Source organism: Aureococcus anophagefferens (genome assembly GCF_000186865.1).
Source record: "Aureococcus anophagefferens unplaced genomic scaffold AURANscaffold_2, whole genome shotgun sequence".
NCBI lineage: Eukaryota > Pelagophyceae > Pelagomonadales > Pelagomonadaceae > Aureococcus > Aureococcus anophagefferens.
This window is the reverse complement of record NW_008705562.1, coordinates 376,706-390,717: the sequence shown is the minus strand read 5'-3', so window position 1 is coordinate 390,717 and position 14,012 is coordinate 376,706. Positions and strand designations below refer to the sequence as shown.

General features: G+C 69.9%; 1 protein-coding gene across 1 annotated transcript; it reads left to right on the top strand.

Moving 5' to 3' along the window:
- Positions 1-10,100: 10,100 nt before the first annotated feature.
- On the top strand, positions 10,101-10,565 carry AURANDRAFT_5316 (hypothetical protein; the record flags this gene model as incomplete). The annotated part of the gene is made up of 1 exon (XM_009034608.1): positions 10,101-10,565. A coding segment is annotated over one exon (465 nt), but the record flags the coding sequence as incomplete, so codon positions are not given.
- Positions 10,566-14,012: the final 3,447 nt, after the last annotated feature.

Genomic DNA, 14,012 nt, shown 5'->3' with positions numbered 1-14,012 from the left:
ATGGTCGACGCGAGCACGATGCGGACGTACATCGACGCCAGGATCTGGCCGAGGAAGGAGGCCGACGCGGACGCGAAGAGCGACGCGAGCGTCCGCGACGTGGACGCGAAGAGCGACCCCTCGGCCGCCTTCTTCGCCTTCTTGGCCGCCTTGGCCTTGGCCTTGGCCTTGGCCGCCTTGGCCGCCTTCTTCGCCCTCGCCGCCTTGGCCGCCGCCTTGGCCTTGGCCGCGGCCGCGCCCCGCGTCGGCCCCGCGGCGCAGCTCGCCGACAGCCGCGCGCGCTCGAGGGCGAACGCCGCCGCCTCGCGCTCCACGGACTCCTTCGTGGCCGCGGGCGCCTTGGTCGCCGCGCGCCCCTTCGTCGACACGGGCTTCGTCGGCGTCGCGGAGGCCGCGGCCGCGCCGCCGGCCGGTGTCGACGCGCCGCCGTAGGTCGCCCGCGCGAGCGCGGCGGGCATCTTGGCCGCGGATCCCTTCGCCGGCGTCGTCGCCGCGGGCGAGGCCTTCGCCGCGGGCTTTGTCGCGCGCGTCGTCACCATAAAGGCCGAGATGGCCCAGAGCAGCAACGCGAAGACGCCGAGCGCGCCGGCGTCGGACGATCCGCCCAGAGAAGCGCACTCATTGCCGCCTCCGGCGTCCTGGGGCGCCTTCGGGGGCGCGGCGGGCGAGAAGCGGTTCATTCCCGTCGGCCCGCGCGGGAACTGCACGTGCGCCGTCATCGTTTGGCGAAACCTAGATAGGGCGCTGGGCTCTTGTGGGGTGTTTTGAGGTGCACCCTTGGGCAGGAGGGGGCGCCAGGGGGGTCCCATCGACGGTGCGTCAACCCCCCGGGGTGGCGAGGGCTTGAGAGGAGCGGTGGGGTCGCGTACCTCACTCAAGACTGTTGCGTCAATGACTCGCTTCGCAATCGCTGCTGATGTTCAGAGGCCGGGGCAAACATCAGCTTGTTGAACTTCTGATCTCGCGTCGCGCCGGCGGAGCGCTCTCGGAGCGCGAAGTGGCGGTCCATCGGCGTCGCGTCGACCCTCCGGCGATCCCCGTCGATGTCCGTCGAGCGCCTCGTCCGCGGCGAGCTTCGAGTTGTCGGGCACGCGATTTCATTCTCGTCGGGCGATCCGCCCTCCGACGGTCGATTCCGGCGTCTGTTTCGAGTCGCAAGCGCTGATTCCCTCGGAGCAAGCCCACAGAGGACGCACAAGGGCTGTGAGTGATCGGTGCTCGCTCGTGGTCATGGGCTTGTCCGGAACAGCCGCTGTGTAGACTCGATGAATCGCCGGGTCGCCGGGACCACCGACAGTAGCAAGCGTCGGCGTCGCAGCTTCGCGTAGACCCGCGCTGGCCGGCGCGCCAGACGCGAGGACGCGTTGGATTGCCGGCCGGAAGCGCGCGGGCCGGCGCCCATGCTCGTCCAAAAACGAACCGCGAAGTCGCTCGGACGACGTACGAGCCAGTTTGAAGTCCGAAGTACGAAGTCTGCGAATCAAAAAGCGGACGCAGGTGGCCGTTGAAGCCCTGGTCGACGTCGTGCCGCCGCAGCAACAGTAGGGCATCGCCGCTGCTCGGGATCTCCTGTAGAACTTCGACGCGAAGACACTTTTGCGGACTCTCGGACTAGACTCGTCGGCCTGCTCGTGGGCAGCTCTGATGGCGCGTTCGTAGGCAAGTTCGAAGGCAGTTCCGTCGGCACCGCGGACGGAGGAGTTGTGGGCGTAGGCGTCGGCAAAAACGACGGCAAGCCAGTCGGCGTGTCCGTGGTCGGCATGTCCGTCGTCGGCCCCATCGTCGGCGCCGGGGACGGCCGCGTCTCCGTCGGCGCGGCCGACGGCGCCAGCGTCTGCGTCGCGGACGCGCCGACGTCGACGACCTGTGTGGAAATCGACCACTGGTTTGGGACGTCCCGACCAAACTTTCTCTACAAAGTAGCTCGGTCAAATCGAAGTCGATTCGGCTGATTTTTGGATGAATCGATTGCTCTCAGCGAGTTCTCGAAGCGCGGACGGATGAGCTTGCGTCGAAACATTCGAAGACGCTCACATTGAAGTCGAGTTGAAGATTTGATTTGCACACCGTCGACGACGTCCTGCTCCTCGATGTACGCCGTCTGCGAGTCCGCGAGCCGTCGCCCCGCCGCGAGCCGCCGGTCCGTCGAGTAGTTGAGCCGGTCCGTGGTCCAGTCGCCCGCCTTGACCTTGGCGATGAGGTGCAGCGCGAGCCTGTGCCGAATTCAACCACTGGTTCAGGGGACCAAACTTCAGGGGCTCGGTCGCGCCGAAGGCGGCGAGGCCTCCCGCACCTCCTCGCCCCCGCGCCCGCGGCGGCCACTACCACACAGGGCCTCCGATGCGAACACGGGAGGATGAGCACGCCGCGGGGCGAAGGCTGAAGGCGCGAGGGACCTCTCTAGCTCGGTCACATCCAAGTCGATTCGGCTGACTTTTGGACGAATCGATTGCTCTCGAAGCAGAGCGGAAGAAGTTGCATCGGAACTGTCGCTTACGCTCATTTTGAAGTCGATTCGGCTGACTTTTGGACGAATCGATTGCTCTCGAAGCAGAGCGGAAGAAGTTGCGTCGGAACTGTCGCTTACGCTCATTTTGAAGTCGATTCGGCTGACTTTTGGACGAATCGATTGCTCTCGTCAAGTTGAAGATTTGAATTCGGCCCAGGCCCGAGCATGATCCGGATCATCTCCGTCGAGTGGCCGTCGGAGTGGTCCACGAAGGACGCGTGGATGTGGAACTCGATGGTGTACGTCGCGGTGATGTTCGTCGCGTTGAGGTCGGGCTCGCAGGAGCCCGTGACGTGCAGCGCGCCCGTGTGGTTCCCGTGGAGCTTCTCGGCGACCTCGTCGACGTAGTCGGCGATGACGGCCTCGTCGAGCGCCTTGACGCCGAGGTCCGTGTAGCCGTCGCAGTAGGCCTGGGCGCTCGTGTAGTTGGACACGGACTGGACCGTCACGCTGTACGCGAAGGAGATCGTCGACTCCGACGGCGCGACCGTCGGCGCCGCCGTCGGCGCGAGCGTGTAGGCCTCGAACGACGACAGGCGCCGCTCCTCGGGCGCCGGCGCGTCGAGTTCCGCCACGGCCCCCAGCGCCTCGGTCTCGGCGTAGACGTCGCGGAACGGCGACGCGGCCGTCCAGGGCCTGGGCAGGACAAGGGTGATTCAACGTCGCTTCAACGTGAGTGTTCCGCGCGCGCGCGTTACGGAAAAAGCATCCACGCTTCGAGACCGTTCCGAGAGATGATCGCTCGTCCAAAAATCAGCCGAAACAAGTGGAAAACGGCCGAGAAAGGAGCCTTTGAAGTTGGGAATTTCGCTCTCTTGTCCTGCCCTGTCCAGGGCTTGACGTCGCCGTTGAAGTGGAGCGCCGCCGCGGACGCGAGCAGCGTGTCGTTGACGTCCGCGCGGTCGAGGTAGCCGAGCCCCTGGAGCACGAGGGCCCCGCTCGCCTCGAGGCAGGACACGTCGTCGCCGAGCGCGAGGTAGGCGAGCCCGAGGCCGTGCGCGAGCGACCCGGCCGGGAAGAGGTCCTCCGCGCGCGACGCGGCGACCCACCGCAGGTAGCTTCCGGTCACGTCGCGCCGCCGCCAGGCCGCGACGTCCACGACGCTGTACCCAAAGTTCCAGGCCTTCCAGGTCCGCAGCTCGCGCTCCGGGTCGCCCGCCCAGCGCGCGCCGACGGCCTCGGCCGCTTTCCGGAGCCGCGCGAGGAGCCTCGCGGGCACCCCGTCGGCGACCGCGTAGCCGAGGTGGGGCACGTCCAGGACGCCCTGCTCGAGGTCGACGGCGAGGCCGCCCGTCGCCGGGACCCAGTTGACGCAGCCCGCGGCGAGCGGCGCGCCCGCGGGCCGCGCGCGCGCGCCGTCGCGCACGACGACGTCGTCGTCGAGCAGGACGAGCTCCGCGACGTCGTCGTACTCGGCGAGCGCCGGCGCGTAGAAGCGCAGGTGGTTGTAGGGCGACGCGTGCTTCGGGTGGCGGTCGAGCGCGTAGTCGCCTTCAGGCTCGTCGACGTCGAAGGACTCCCAGGCCGGCGGCCCGTCGAAACGCTCGGCGACGGTGCGCGTCGCCTCCGCCAGACTCCGGAACGCGAAGGTCGCGCCGTCGCAGACGCCGCCGAGCGCGCCGCGGACCTCGAGCGCGGCGTCCGTCGACGGGAAGACGACGTGGAACACGAGCTTCACCGGGTCGCCGGACGCGCAGACCGACGCGAGCGTCGCCGCCGCGGGCCGCGGCCGGTCGCTGAAGAGCGCGACGTGGACCTTGCCGTCGCCCGCCGCGGCGAAGAAGCGCCGCCGGATGGACCGGACGAGCCTCCGGAGCCCGTTGCGGGCGCGCCGCGCGAGTTCCCGCAGCAGCGACCCCCAGCGCTGCGCGAGCGGCCGTCGCCGCCGCCCCTTGAGGGGCGTGTCGTCCACGAGGGTCCCGAGGTAGCGCCGGAGCCCCGCGGCCCGCAGCGCGGCGACGACCTCGGGCGCGTTCGCGACCTGCTCGGCCACGGTCCGCGACGACCGCTCCATGGGCGACTCCGCCAACAGCCGCGCGACGATGTCCTGCGACGATTCCACGTCGAGAAACTCCAGCGCCGTCGCGTAGCACGCCTCCGGGTCCGCGACGCAGGCCTCGTAGGTGAGCCGCGTCGCCTCCAACCCGAGGCTCGCCACCCACGCGTCGCGGTCCGCGACGGACGCGACGCGGTGCCGCACCTCGCGCACGAGGTCCGCGACGTCGACGGTCACGTTCGCCGACGAGCAGCCCGCCTCGCCGCGGCAGTGGAAGCTCCGGCCCTCGCGCGCGACGCGCATCGACACGTACGACGCGACCAGATCCTCGCGGTCGAGGACGAGCACGCGCGCGCCGCCGTCCCGGAGCACCTTCGACACGCCGTAGGCGAGGGGCGCGCCCGGCGCGTCGTAGTTCGACGCCCAGGGCATGTCGGCCCAGGCCGCGCGGAGGCCCGGGTCGCTCCGGTCGCCGAGCCAGCCCTCCATGAGCTTGACGCCGACGGTCTCCGCGCCGGCCGCGCACGCGCAGGGCAGGGCCAGCTCGCCGGGTACGGACGCGAGCGCCTCCGGCGCCGGCTGGCCCAGGAGGTGCGACGCGAAGAGCTCGAAGGCCGCGGCCATGGCCTCCTCGACGGACGCGGCCGTGCCGTTGTTCCGCGACGCGGCCAAAAGGCTCGCCCGTTCCGCGAAGGCGCAGACGACGCCGCCGTGGCTGCCGTAGACCGGGTGGTCCGCGGCGCCGGCGCCGGCGCAGAGCGCATCGTCGGGCCGCGCCAGGTGGCCGTGGAGCCACTTGCTCAGCGTGCTCCAGCGGCACGCGGATTTCGGCATGCAGCTCCGGGCCCAGCGGTCGTCCTGGTCGTAGACGCCCGGCAGCAGCGCCTCCCGGGGGAAGCCGCGGCCCGGGTTGTTCGCCTCGCCTACGAAGCGCGACGATGAGTTTCCCACCAAAAAATCGCTCGCGGCGTCGGCGGGGAACGGGAGAACTACGATCGAGGCATTGGACGCCGCAAAACACCGGTCGCGCAGACCGCCGGGTGGCGGTCGAGCACGTCCATGAACCACTCCGTGCCCGACCGCGGCGCGCTCAACACCACAAAGGGCCGGAGCCGCGCCGCGCCGGGCCCCGCGAGCCGCCGGGAGCCCTCGAAGCGCCGCGATAGCTCCGGCGCCGCGTGGGCGTGGTAGGCGGCCTCGTAGCCGCGGATGCTGCGGTCCGGGTCCCAGGGCTTGCGGTCGCCGTTCCAGTGGACCGCGTACGCGCGCGCGAGCGACGCTTTCGGGTCCGGCCGGTCGCCGCGCTTCGCCAGGTCCACGGCGAAGTCGTCGTAGGGCACGAAGCCCAGGCCGTGGCTGATGGGCAGCGCGTCGTCGACGCAGGCGACGTCGCCGGCCCAGGCGAGGAACGCGACGCCGAGGCCGTAGCCCAGCGACGTCTCGGGGAACCAGCCCTCGCGCGCGTTCGCGGCCATCCACCCGACGTACTTCTCCGTGAGCCCCCGCGTGCGCCAGGCCGCCAGGTCGAACTTGTTCACCCCGAAGTTCCAGGCCCGGGACGTCCGGAAGGCGCCCGCGACGTCGCCGCCGCCGCCGAGCTCGCGCGACGCGCGCGACAGCGACTCGAAGAAGCCCTCCGGCACGCACTCCGTCTCGCCGTCCGCGCCGCACGTCGCGTCCGCGACGCTCCGGCCCGTGAGCGTGCCCACGCCGAAGTAGGGCACGTCGGCGTAGGTCAGGGACAGCGACGACTCCATGCGCTCGCACGCGTTCCAGACCCAGTTCAGGCACCCCGCGCCGATGGCTTTGCCGCCGAGGTCGAAGCCGTGGAGGTCCGCGATGTCGCCCTGGACGATCGTGTCGTCGTCGAGGAAGATGAGCGCGTCGAGGTCGCGGAAGGGCGACAGGTAGGGCGCGTAGAAGCGCAGGTGGTTGAAGCCCGTCTTGTGCTTGTCGCTCGCGTCCCAGGCCGCCGCGCGGACCGTCAGGTTCGTGCGCGCCACGGGTGCCATCTCCCAGGTCACGACGACGCCGGCGTCGCGCAGCTCCTGCGTGAGGTCGCCGAGCGTGTGCACGCGCAGCCGCGCGCGCGCGCAGCCGCCGCCGCGCGCGGCGGCCTCGAAGCCGGAGCCGCCGCCGCGCGCGCTCACGACGACGTGGAAGACGAGCCGTTCCGGCGCCGCGGCGTGGCGGCAGACGGACTCGAGCACGGCCGCCGCCTCGAGCGCGCGGTCGCTGAACATGGTCACGTGCACGTCCGAGAGGCCGGAGGCTGCCCCGACCGCGCCGCCGCCGCCGGCGGCCGCCGTTGCCGCCCACGCCAGGACGGCGGCGATCCACGGCACGACGGCCATGGATCGAGTTGCCCTCATCTAAAAGCGGGCGCCACGCGCGCGAAGCGCGCGCCGGGCGCCGAGAACGGGCGCCCGGGGGGCTGCATTGTACGAGCAAAACAAGCCGGCCTACGGCCGGCAAGCTCGCTTCGCGAGCTATCGGCCACTCGTTTAATTGAGGTTGCTCGCTACGCTCGCTTTAAACCACTCATTGAAAGTTTTATGTTGCTGCTCGGACGCACGCACCGCGACACACTGCAAAATAGAATATAGATGAGCAATGCCGGTGTGAGCGGGAACAAGATTTCCGTCGCTGATATGTTATTGTTGCAGTACTTCCCTGACCGTAACGGACAAATGATGCGACGGCCGGGGGTCATTCATCGGTCGTTCGAACACAACAATCCAAAGATAGTCCAAGGGCGACCGAGCCCCCGATTCTTCTGGAAGCTTAAAGAGGGGGCCTTTGTCGTGGGGGGGGCGGGCAGCTTCGCCTGAATCACGCCATGCCCGCCGCGGGCTCGCCCGGGGCCTCCGCCGCGGGCTCGAGCTCGCCCTTGGGCGCCGCGGCCGCCGGGCCGGGCTCGTCGAGGACGTGGGCCCGGTCGTAGACGAGGACGGCCGTCAGCACCGTGAGGATGATCCAGAGGAAGAAGGAGAAGGCCGCCATGGCCTCGTTCGCGGAGTCGTCGCCCTCGCCCGCGTCGACGAGGCCCGCGAAGATCGCGAAGTTCCTAAAGAAAAAAGACGACATGACGCGTCGCGCGAAACGGACGACACGCACATGAACATCATCTGGGACATCATGCCCGCGACGCCGAGGAAGAAGCCGAACGAGAGGTTCGTCCGGTACTTGCGGAGGATGAGCGTGCCCCCGAAGGCCAGGCAGACGAGGAGCAGCATGGACCAGACGGCGGCGAAGGCCGCGCCTCGGTGCGGGTCCTGCGGCGCGGCGCGTCGTTGGTACGCGGGCGCCGCGGCGGCGGGACGCGGCGCGCGCGCCTTGTCCTCGATGTCGAGCTTCACCGCGGCGGCGATGGAGATGATGAAGACCTGCGCGGCGCGACGTCGGCGCATGCGCGCGGGGGCGGAGCGCGCGACGGCGCGGCTCGGATGGACCGGCGTCGCTCGGGACGACCGCGGGGCGGTCGCGCGCGGCGGGCGCCGGCCGCGGGAAAGCCCGGGACGCCGGCGAACCGACGATGGCGATGAAGATGAGCGTCAGGTACCAGGTAAAGTTGATGCGCTCCGCCGGGTCCGCCTTGAGCGTGTTCCCCTGCGCGCGCGCGCGTGACCGGCGGCGGGGCCGACAGCGCTGTCCCCGGGACGCCGCGGCGCGCGTACTTCGTCATCGACTCGCGAACCTTGTCCACGGGCTTGGACGACATGGCGGGAACGGCGGCGAGGATCCCGGCGGCCTTGTTCGTCGTCCGATTGAGTGGCGCCCGGGCTGCCGACGATGGAATTGTAACTTGCTGCCCCTTGCCGTCAAGTTTACCGCTAGCGGCCGTCGGCGTCTGGGCACAGCCAAACGGGGCTGCCCATGGCCTCGCAGCCGGGGACGCCGGGGTCCCCCAAGCGGCCCAAGTCGCGGCCCGGGTCGACGAGCAAGCTGCGCACGCGGCCCGACTCGCCGGAGCCCATCGACTTTAGCCGCCTCGAGCAGTTCGACAACCAGGATGTGCTCGCCTTCGTCACGGAGATGCCCGCGCGGAAGCGGCTCGACCCGGACAGCATCTTCCCGCGCGAGGAAGCGGCGCCCAGGCCCAAGCGCTACGACCGGCCCCTCGTCGGCACGCCCTACAAGGACCCGAAGGCCAAGAAACGGCCGCCGGTCCTTTTGGACGCGTCGGGCCTCGAGGGCGCGGGCGACTCGACGGAGGTGACGAGCCACGCGTCGCCCGGCGGCGAGGCCAGCGCCTTCGGCGCCGACTCGTCGAAGCCCGGCAGCGGCCAGTCGACCTGCAGCCGCACGGCGACGCCGGGCGAGCGCGCGCCGCCGGAGCCGTTCGGGTCCCCGGCCGAGCTCCGGCGCGGCTTCGCCTACAAGGAGGTCGAGGACGTCTGGCACCCCGTGGAGACCTTCTGGCACGACTGGGCGAGAATGAGGCCCAAGCAGCAGAGCCACGTGCACCTCGAGGAGTCCAACGTCCGCGACGGCGACCTCGCGATTTTGGCGGCGACGAACCCGACGGTCAACTACCTCAACCTGCGGGGGAACCCCCTGCTCAGCCACCACGGCGTCGAGAAGCTCCAGCACCTGGACCGCTGCACGCACCTCGACCTGTCCCACTGCGCGGGCGTCGAGGACAAGGCGATGGAGCACCTGCGGCGGCACACAAAGTACCTGCGCGTGCTGAACCTGAGCCACACGAACGTCGGCGACGCGGGCATCCACAGCTTCCTCGCGGGCATCAAGCTGCTCGAGGAGCTCTACATGCGCCAGTGCCCGAAGATGACGGACAAGGGCCTCGTGGAGATCTCGCGGCAGATCAAGCTCCGCCAGGTCATCAAGGTGCTGGACCTGCGGGAGACGCTGGGCTTCAGCAACGACGCGCTGCTGCTGCTCATGGCCGAGGGCGGCGGCGGGCTCCACGAGCTCAATCTGAGGGGCTGCCGCCAGATCGACTCGCTGGGGCTCTTGGGGCTGCGGCGCGACGTGGGAACGCTCGAGATGCGGCGGCTCGACATCGGCGGGCTGCCCCACGTCATCTCCGGGTCCACGCTGCTGGGCGGCTTCGCGGGCGGCTGCCGGCGGCTCCGCGAGCTGCGGCTCACGGGCCTCAAGGACGCCGTCGACGACAACGCGCTCCAGGCCTTCGCCAAGGCCGCGGAGGACAGCGTGCACGGCCACGCGCCCCTCGAGGTGCTGGATTTGAGTCTCTGCCCCCAGATCAGCGCCCTGGGCCTGCGGCCCTTCCTACGGGCCGTCGCGGACACGTTGAGGGACCTCGACGTGAGCTTCTGCCCGCTCCTCGACGACGCGTTCTGCGGCGCGCTCGCGCCGTGCCTCCAGCTCGACCGCCTGCGGGCCGTGGACACGCCGCTCATCAGCGACCGGGGCATCGCGACCTGGGTCAAGGGCCCCAAGGTCGAGGTGGACCACTACGCGGGGCCCGCGCACGAGCGCATCGTGAAGCGGCGCGAGGGCGAGCCCGAGCCGAAGCGGACGCGGCTGGCGCTCAAGGAGCTGATCTTGGAGGCGGCGCTCACGGGCTCCGTGGACACGTCGGCGCGCTGCCGCGTGCCCCGCTACTCCGAGCGGGGCATCCGGAGCCTGTGCCGGACCTGCGGCGCGACGATCGCGAAATTGGACGTCGACGGCGCGCCGCGCGTCGACGACGCGGCCATCGCGACGGTCGCCAAGTTCTGCAAAAACCTGGCGCGCCTGGGCGTCGACTCCTGCGCGCGCGTGACGGACCTGGGGCTGGTGGCCGTGGCGACGTCCTGCGTCTTCCTGGAGCGGCTCCGGGCCGCGGGCTGCGGCGGCGACCGGCACCCGATCACGTCGAAGACGGCCGAGGCCATCGGCCGGAACTGCCCCAGGGCGACGACGCTGGACCTGAGCCGGAGCGAGGTCGGGCGGAGCGGCCTGCTCGCCATCGCCGCGGGCTGCACATTATTAGAAACGTTGAAGGTCAACAAGTGCGAGTACGTCGACGACGTCGCCGTCGACGCGATCTTGGCGGGCTGCCCGAAGCTCAAAGCGCTCCACCTCGCGACCTGCGACCTCGTGTCGTCGGCTTGCGTACGACGCGTCGGCCTGGCGCACCACCTCGAGGTGTTGGACCTCAGCGGCGCCGCGCGGGGCCGCGGTCTGGGAGACCGCGAGCTCGGCCGCGCGACGCGCGCGCTGCCCTTCGGGAAGAAGGAGTTCGACGGGCGGCGCTGCGGCGTCGTGCCCGTGGCGCCGGCCGTGCGCAAGTTCGTCGCCCAGCAGATGCGCTGCCGCGAGGCCTACAGGGCCGCGACGGTCATCGAGACGCGGCACCGGTACAAGGCCGCGGGCCGCTACTACGTCGTCTTCCGCGCCGCGCGGCTCTACGAGAAGGCCATGGCGTGCTCCGCGCTCGTCATCCAGCGCTGCATCCGGGACCGCAAGGCCGTGCTCCGGGGGCGGCGCCTCGCGCAGGAGAAAAGGACCGCCGCGGCGGACCGGGCCTACCGGGACGCGCGCGCGCTCCTCGACGACCTCGCCATCGACGCCGCGCAGCTGTTGAAGCGGCGCAAAAAGGGCCTGCGGCCCATCTTCCCCTCGTTCCGGCGGCTCACGCTCGCGCTCGCGTTCTTCACGTTCGACGCGTACCGCGACTACGACCTCTGGCTCGAGGTCAACGCGACGTTCCTCGCGCGCTGGGTCCGCAAGACGCTCGCGCGCTGCTGGCGCGAGACGAAGTACTTCGCGGCGCTGGCGATCCAGAACCTCGGGCGGCGGCGCCTCGGCGGGAACGCGCTCGAGCGGAAGCGGAGGGAGGCGATCGCGCGCGCGGCGAAGCTGGCCTTGGAAGCCAAGATCGAGGAGGCGCTGCGGCGCCAGCGCTGGGAGGCGGACAAGCTCCGCAAGGACCAGGAGCAGCTCGAGCGCGAGGCCGAGGAGCGGAAGCGGCGCGAGTCCGCGATGATGACCGCGTTGTTCATGAAAGCGCGCGAGGAGTCGCCCTTCGAGACCCGCAAGCGCCTGCGGCGCGAGTCGGCCCAGATCATCCAGAAGCGCGCGCGGCGCTTCGTGCGCATCGTCGTCCAGCACCGCAACAAGCACGCGTGCAAGATCCAGGGCGCGCTGCGCGCGCACCTGGCGCGGAACGTCGTCAAGGCCGCGAAGAAGCGCATCACGTGGATCATGAAGGCCTTCGAGCGCTTCGGCGACCCGAAGACCGTCGACTTCCTCATCGCCGCGCGCGCGAAGCGCGCCAAGGAGCTCGAGGCCGAGGCCGCGCAGCTCCTGCTGGACCGCGCGAAGGCGCTGCGGGTCATCCAGCAGGCCATCCGGAACCGCGTGCGGCGCTGGCGGGCCGTCAAGTACTGGCGCGACCGCAAGGAGCACCGCTACGCGACGCAGATCCAGAGCCGCTTCCGGCTGCGGTCCGCGCGGCGCGCGACCTTGGCGAGGCACCGCGCGTTCAACCGCGCGTGCTTCATCATCTGCCACGTCTGGGGCCGGCGCAAGGCGCGCATCCAGTACCGCGAGATCCAGCGCAAGCTCAAGCAGCGCGCCGACGAGGACGCGCTCCAGCACAAGGTCGAGCTGCTCCGGCGGAAGAACGATAGGGTGGTGGAGAAGTGCTTCGCGCAGGGCCGCATGCGCGGCGCGATCAAGATCCAGAAGGTCTGGCGCGAGCGAAGAGTGCTGGCGCGGGAGCGGAGCCACCGCGTGGCGAAGCGGGAGGCGGAGCTGCGGAACGCGCGTTTGGATTTCGCGATGTCGGAGAAGGCCGCGGAGGCCAAGGCGCTGGCGAAGCGCGCGCTCTACCACGGCCGCGTCTGGGCGTTGAAGGCCGTGAAGAAGACGATCACGGCCGTCAAGGAGACGGCGAAGCGCGCCTGGAACGCGTCCATGGGCGCGTCCGAGGCGGACCTCGTGCGCCGGGGCTACGACCTGCCGGAGATCCGCAAGGACCCGCCGCACGTGCGCCTCTACGATTTACTGAAAGACGGCAAGTCCGGCCAGCAGCGCGAGGAGGAGAGCGAGCAGGTCGAGAACTCCGTGCTGAACCTGCAGTCGCGGTCCATCAAGCCGCGCGGCGTCGTCGACATCATGATCACCGTCGGCCGCCAGGAGCTCGCGTCGCAGAACGAGAAGCAGGACTACAACAAGTCCATCAAGCAGCCTGTGTTCGAGCGCATCAAGAAGGACCTGTCGACGAACAAGAGCCGCATCTACGTCTGGTACTGCATGGGCAGTGGCCCGCGCGTGCTCACGCAGTTCCGCGTCCGCCGCGCGCCGCCGAACCACAAGAACAAGGCCGCGAACGAGTCGCGCATCTTCGGCGCCTACGTCGCCGGCACGGTGATCCGCGGCCACGAGAAGCTCAACGTCGAGATCCACGGCGACGCGGGCATCTTCCGCGGCGAGTCCGCGCCGCCCATCGACATGATCAACTTCGCGCGGAACGAGAAGGAGGAGGCGTCCTACAAGAAGCTCGACTGGGAGTTGATCTCGCCGACGATCGGGTCCTGCGGCGACAAGATCGGCAAGCACCACCTCGTGATCCACCGGAAGAAGTTCCACAAGAAGGTCGTGCTCAACGTGCTGGCGCTCGGGCTGCTGAAGCGCGAGAAGTGGTACCACGGCGAGGAGCGGCTCAAGGACATGATCGCCATCCACGCGCTGCCCATCTCGTCCGTCTGCGCTTTGCGCAACGTCTTCGACAAGCTCAACTACGGCAACAGCGACCACGTCGAGACGAAGGACTGGCTCGAGTCGCTCGGCGAGCCCAAGGAGCCCATGCCCCTCTATTTGAAGTGGCTGTTGGAGCTCATCGAGATCGAGTCGCACACGGGGTCCCACCTCACCTTCGGCGAGTACGTCTGCGCCGTCGCGACGCTGTCCATGTTCGACATGATCGGCATGCTCCGCTGGCTGTTCAAGTCCGTGACGGGCCGCGAGTCGTGCTACCTCGAGAAGACGGACTACGACCTGCTCACGAAGGGCCTCCTGGCGAACAACCCGCTGCCCTACCAGCAGGTCCACGTGGACACGCTCTTCGAGACTTTTAGTTCCGGCAAGGGCGAGATCTACTTCGAGGACTGGGTCAAGATCGCGGAGCGGCTGCCCATCCTCCTCTTCGCGCTCCTCCGGTTCCAGGCCGCGATCATGAAGCAGAACCTCGGCGAGGGGTTCTGGTTCAAGAAGAAGCTCGAGTTCGACTCGGTCCGCGACATGCTCGGCGTCGAGCGCGCGGGCATGATGAATTAAGTCGTCGGTATGAGGGCCTTGAGCCGCGCGAAGAGGCGGAGGTCCGCGGCGTTCTCCGCCGCGAGGGCCGCGAACTCGCCCGGGTGGGCGGCTTGGAGCGCGGCGACGTGGGCGCGCCGGAGCGCGCGCAGGGCGCCGTCGAGGGCCTCGGTCTCCTCGTGGCCGTAGCCGTCGTAGGACCACGTCGGCGCGCGCTCCCAGTCGACGCGCGCGACGCACGGCGGCGCGGCGCTCTCGCAGGCCCCGGGCCGGCCCGGC